Raw genomic sequence first — 5871 nt, 5'->3', positions numbered from 1 at the left:
AACTCCCTTTAGACCATCAGCATGAAAATCAGACCAGTCACTAAGTATCCATGCACTTATTAACATGATCAGCACTCGCTTCCTATGTTTTTTATACCAGATGCATTTAAATTCAGTTTCCTGATTATTTTTTTCAAATCAAGAATTGTATTTAGTGATTATTGTTTGTAATTGATGCTGAATGTAATTGATCTGAGTGATTATCAAATAAATACACTTGATTGTTTCAACTTCAATACTGTCAATTTTTAGTGTCAGTTTTATTCCTCGGTGTAGAAAATTATCTCACTGTTATTTATAAGGAGTTCATTTCTTCCTCTATTTTTCTCAACTGGCAGTAGCCTACATGCTAATAATTAGCACTAAATACAAATTAAAGATGAGACTGATTGGAACATCTTTAGTTTCTCAAGTCATGAACTGAAGTGTTGGATAAATAAAAAATTTGAGCAGATGATGGTGCTGGAGGAGAAGTCATGTGATCATCAGAGTCGTCACAGTTCATCCTGTTTGGATCATGTGTCTAAAGTTCACAACACTAACTTCATAGTGGCACTAAAGGATTAAAATTATAATGATTTGACATCTGGGAACCATGAATATCTGTCCAAAGTTTGGTATCAGTAATATACTTCTAAACTTTAGGCTACAATGTCTCTTTTTAGTATTTCATTCTTTACCTTTGTTGTTTTTCATCTGCTGCTGTAACAAGTCAATTTTCCACCTCAAGTTGTGTCTTCAAAATAAAGCTAATAATAATTTCCCGACCCTGCTCCTCCTCAACCTTCTCCTCTTCCTCCTCCTCATTCACTGTTGGAGAAAAAATTAGGATCCAAAACAAAGGGTCAGTTGTGATCGAGGATCTTTATTTCCCACATTCAATGATACAAATGAAAGTATCCAAAAGTGTTCAAAAAGTCAGAAAAATACTCATCAAAGCGTCAATATAACTTCACAAAAATGATTAGAAAAGACGGAGACGAAGTTCAGTGCATTAGAGTTTACAGCCAAAAAAAAAGGACATAAAGCCGAGCCTGTCCCGGACCAGACTAAACTTCTTATCTCTGTGACTTTGTTTTTATACTGTACTGTAAAAGCCCTGCCTTCTTATTAAAATGAGAGGTGAACATGACACTTCTTCCCCAGTGTACGCCCTGTGATTTGTCCAGATGTCATGTTGCGATCTTTCATCAACATAATCTCCACCCTCTACGGCGACTGTGTCACATTTTGCCACGTAGCGAGTTCACCCAAGTTCAGCGTCTTTGGCACCACTCTATCTTGCCGGTGGCCGTTATCTACATTGCCCGACCTTGACTCCCCCTGCAGGTGGCTGCACACGCAAACTTAACGGTGCTTTCCCACGCTTTGCACTCATCTCACCTCTCTACGTTCTCAGAACTCTGGGCTTTTCCTTTTTTTATGCAACATTCCCCCTGTGAGACTTAAAAGTCTCATTAAAGTAAAAATTACATATAAAGCATGATTACAGCAGATGGTAATGACAAGACAATCAGTAGGTAAAGAGTTTCAGAAGGTCAGAACAAGTAGGAGTTTTTTTTTTAGCAATTTATCATTGTGTCTTTAACAGAATCAGTTGTATACTTAAAATCTTAAACAAAAAAATACTAAAAACTAAAAGTATGTATTATATGAGTCAGACAGCATTTAGTTGCAACCCAGTGGTAGCATTAAAATACTAAAAATCCTCAATAAGTGCTCAACTTAAATTGTCAATGTATTTAACCACAAAAATGAATACCATGAGTTTTTACAGTTAACAGATAGGCTAAACATCTGTCTCCTGTATATAGGTTGTTGGCAAATTGTTTACATGTTATTGCTACACTTTATTTTGCAGGTTGCCGTTATCTACATTGCCCGACCTTCACTCCCCCTGCAGGTGGCTGCACACGCGAACTTAACAGTTCTTTCCCACGCTTCACACTCACCCCTTCCTTCTCTATCATGCTTTTCCTTTTTTTTTTACCCAACATAACCTGTATAAAAACAGGACCACGGCAGACATCTCCACTTTCAAGTCTCCAACCTTTCAGAGTTTTTCCCTTCACCTCTGCGACAGCGACATGGGTCTTTGGGTAAGTTGAGCAGCTGACTCTCTCACATTTAATTTACACTAAATATTGTGTGTATCTGTTTTTGTGTAAGTAGGCCTAGTTTCTGTTTCATCCTGAAAGTTTATCTGAAATATCAACCATTTTGATAAAGGATTAATGCTTATTATGTAAATATTTTCAGTTTTCACAGTGATCTACCATAGTTAACTGAGTATTTTGGGGTTTAGACCCAGTGGTCACACAAAGCAACACAAGGTCACCATGGAAAATATCAACTTTTGTTTAGCTAGCTAGTTTTTCACATAGACTGTAAAAAGAATGGACGTAGCGTCCGTGACATCACCTATTGGTTTTGGTGAGTCTGTTTTGTGCCGCTACTACGGGGGTTTGAACCGCGCCATGTTGGATTTGACTTGCCATATTTGGAGCGGTGCGGCCGTTAGCCGGCCGAGAACCCGTCCACTGGCCTCGAAGCAGCGGTCTCCGGACCTGTCACTCAACGTTTCCGCGCCCTAATTGGCCAGAATTTTAACCTAATAACAGTAAAACGGTAGAGTTTTAAAAAAATTCCCCCCCCTCAGAGTGTGTGCGGGGGTAGAAACTATCGGTTGAGACCAAAGAACGCAATGGTACCAGGCTTTTAAAGTCCCACTCCCGCGACCCTTTTCGGCCATTTTAAAACCAGCTCATTAGCCATGCACATTAGCAATGCACCTCTGGAGGGTGGGCGGAGACTGCGCTGTTCTGCACCCGCCCAGCCACCTCCTCGCACCCCACCCCCCCGCTCGCTGACAGCTGGACATTGTACAATTACAGATTCAGCGCATTTAGCGTAAAACTCCACACTGGGATTCGATCCCAGACTGGAACATAGTCCTTGCTCACGGTGCAAGCTGCTCTACCAGGTGAGCTATACCTGTTATACCTTGACAGCTACACCGAGCTGTCAAGTCTTTCACCTCTGAGCCAGATGCAGCGCGGGGCGGGAGCTTGTAGCACTAGTGCCCTCCCCTGGAGCTGTGACACATCAGCTCCAGTCTCCCTGAAACTGCCAGTTTGCATCTGCCATTGGTTCACAGCAATTTGAAGGCAGAAAAACTCAGAAATGCAATTTTGCACTTCCTTTTCTGCTGATATGTGCTCTAACACAAGAAAAATGCCACAGGAACATGTGAAAAGCTCAAAAAACACGATTTTCACGGGAGTGGGTCTTTAACATGTTTACTGAGGACGTAAAGTCGGCTATTTTAACATGGGGGTCTATGGAGAATGCTGCTTTCTGACACCAGCCCCCAGAGGAAGCCGGGGGGATTGCAGTTTTTTGAACGCGGAAGTGAGCTTCACTTCTCAGACCGACAACTGCCCCCTTGGTTTTCCACTGTGTTTAACACACGTAATTTGTTATGACTGAGTATCAGGGCCACGTTGAGAGAGAAAAATCACAGACTTTGAGAATAAGGTTTTAAATTTACGAGAATAAAGTGATACATTTATGAGATAATAAAATCATGATATTACAAGAATAAAGTCATAATTTTACGAGAAAAGAGTCAATATTACGAGAACAAAGTCATGAATTTATGAGAGTAAAGTAATTATGTTTGGTGCATTATGTAACAACTGAATACAAAATGTGGCTTTTTTTATATTGCGTTATTACATCATGAGATGTAAATTTAATACATTATTACAAAGTGCAGCAATGGTGACTCCTCAATCCTGATCCTTCTCGACTTGAGCGCTGCTTATGACATGTTGGATCACACATAATGCTGAACCCCTAAATGAATATATAAATAAAGTTCATTATCATATTATTATTGTCTACCCAGGTAACACTGTTAGTGGGGCTGCTGGTTTCGGTGGCATCGGACCAGAGCTACCTGCCCATTGACTGTGATGACGTGTATCGCCATGACAACACCAGCTCCAGTGGGGTGTACACCATCTACCCAGGAGGCCCCACCTCACCCCTGCACGTCCTCTGTGACATGGACACTGACGGGGGCAGATGGACCGTCAGTACACTACACCTCATATCTGATTAGATTTCAGATTTGACGATGAGCCCTAAAAAGCCAAAACAAAAGTGGAGCCATTGATAAAAAAAAAAATACAGTATATATATTGTTTCTGTGTTTAACAAGTGTTATGACTTCTCTCCTTTGAGACTTGTCACTTAAATGATCATCATCTGATTAGTCAGCTGTCAGAGCTCACATCCTGTGGCAGCTTGCACAGTTTTCTTTATAGAAAAATATATTTAAAAAAATTACATTAGTGTAAATAAATGAAAATGCCTGATTTTGTTGACCTGATATGATTTATGTTGTAATTATAAATATAGCCTAATAATAACAAAACATTTTAAAATGTATTTTCTCATGAAGTAGCCCAAGTAAACAATATTTACAGCAGCAAACACTTGTTTTTAGAAAGTCTGAGAAAGTTACCAGTGTCCATGTTGTATAATTTAGTTAGTCCATCACCGCAGCAGTTTGTTGTGATGATGTTCATATCAGGAATCTCTGTCACTTAAACATGTGACAGAGCACAGTGTGACAGAAAAATAAAAGACACTCCAGCAACTGTGATTGCTGTTTACAGACCAGATAGTCATCAAACTCACCTGGTTCAGTTGAAAATACAGTTTTATTTTGGTTGACTGAATTGTTGTGATTCTCCCTCTCAGGTCTTTCAGAGGAGGTTGGATGGGAGTGAAAACTTCTACAGGCCATGGAAACATTACAAGAACGGATTTGGGAATGTAGCAGGGGAGCACTGGCTGGGTGAGTCCTAGAGGGAGAATTACAGGTATATTAAAGTATCTATGGATTAAATATGCTCTCGTTACGCTGTTTTCAGTCACTACAGGCAGTGGCTTAAAACCTGCACAACCTGCAGCAGCAGCACAGACAGTCAGTGAGTGGCTGGTGAACACAGCGGAGTGAAACTGAAAGTATAGAAATATTATAAGGCCGTGTGTGTGTGTGTGTGTGTGTGTGTGTGTGTGTGTGTGTGTGTGTGTGTGTGTGTGTGTGTGTGTGTGTGTGTGTGTGTGTCTCCTCAGGTCTGGACAACATCTTCCTGCTGACGATGAGGAAGAAGAACGAGCTGCGGGTGGACATGGAGGACTTTGAGGGAGGGGAGGCCTTTGCTCAGTATTCGTCTTTCTTCGTCGACTCTGAGAGGGAAGGATATCAGCTGGATCTGGGCGGCTTCACAGGAGGAACGGCAGGTGAGGGTCACTTCAGTGGAAATGTTTCCTTTTCTTCCTTTTAGGTATTCAACAATGACCCAGGTGAAGGCTGAATGTTACACTGTGGATGAACAGGCTAAAAAAATACTACATAATTTTTGTGAATTCTGTAAAAATCATTTTTGAGAATAGAAAAATGTGACAGTTTCACTGATTTCACTGTATAAACAAACACATTTCTTTTAACTGGATTAACTGCAATTTTTTCCCCCCGTTCCAAATGGAAATTACATTTTGACTCTGTTGTTTCTAGGGGACAGTTTAACATACCACAACTCCATGAAGTTCACCACCTATGACAAAGACCAGGATGTGTGGGGTAATAACTGTGCTCACAACGGTCTTGGTGGATTCTGGTACGGCGGCTGCCACACCTCAAACCCCAACGGCCTGTACGCACCTGGTGGCACTAATAGTGTATGGACCTGTGGAGGTTTCCAAATCATATGGCCCACATGGAAAGGCTGGAACTACTCCCTTAAGACCATCACCATGAAAATCAGATCAGTCGCTAAGTATCCATGCACTTATTGA

At 40.9% G+C, this 5871-nt stretch overlaps 1 protein-coding gene across 1 annotated transcript; it reads left to right on the top strand.

Moving 5' to 3' along the window:
- Positions 1–2087: 2087 nt before the first annotated feature.
- LOC310985224 (microfibril-associated glycoprotein 4-like) lies at positions 2088–5871 on the top strand (the record flags this gene model as incomplete). Its single annotated transcript, XM_083970756.1, has 5 exons — positions 2088–2099; positions 3911–4096; positions 4771–4867; positions 5149–5316; positions 5591–5871. 5 exons carry the CDS (start codon positions 2088–2090, stop codon positions 5869–5871), a joined length of 744 nt encoding a protein of 247 aa, XP_083826882.1.

This window comes from Trachurus trachurus, assembly GCF_905171665.1.
Source record: "Trachurus trachurus genome assembly, chromosome: 1".
Lineage (NCBI taxonomy): Eukaryota > Metazoa > Chordata > Actinopteri > Carangiformes > Carangidae > Trachurus > Trachurus trachurus.
This window is presented reverse-complemented; position numbering and strand designations above follow the sequence as displayed.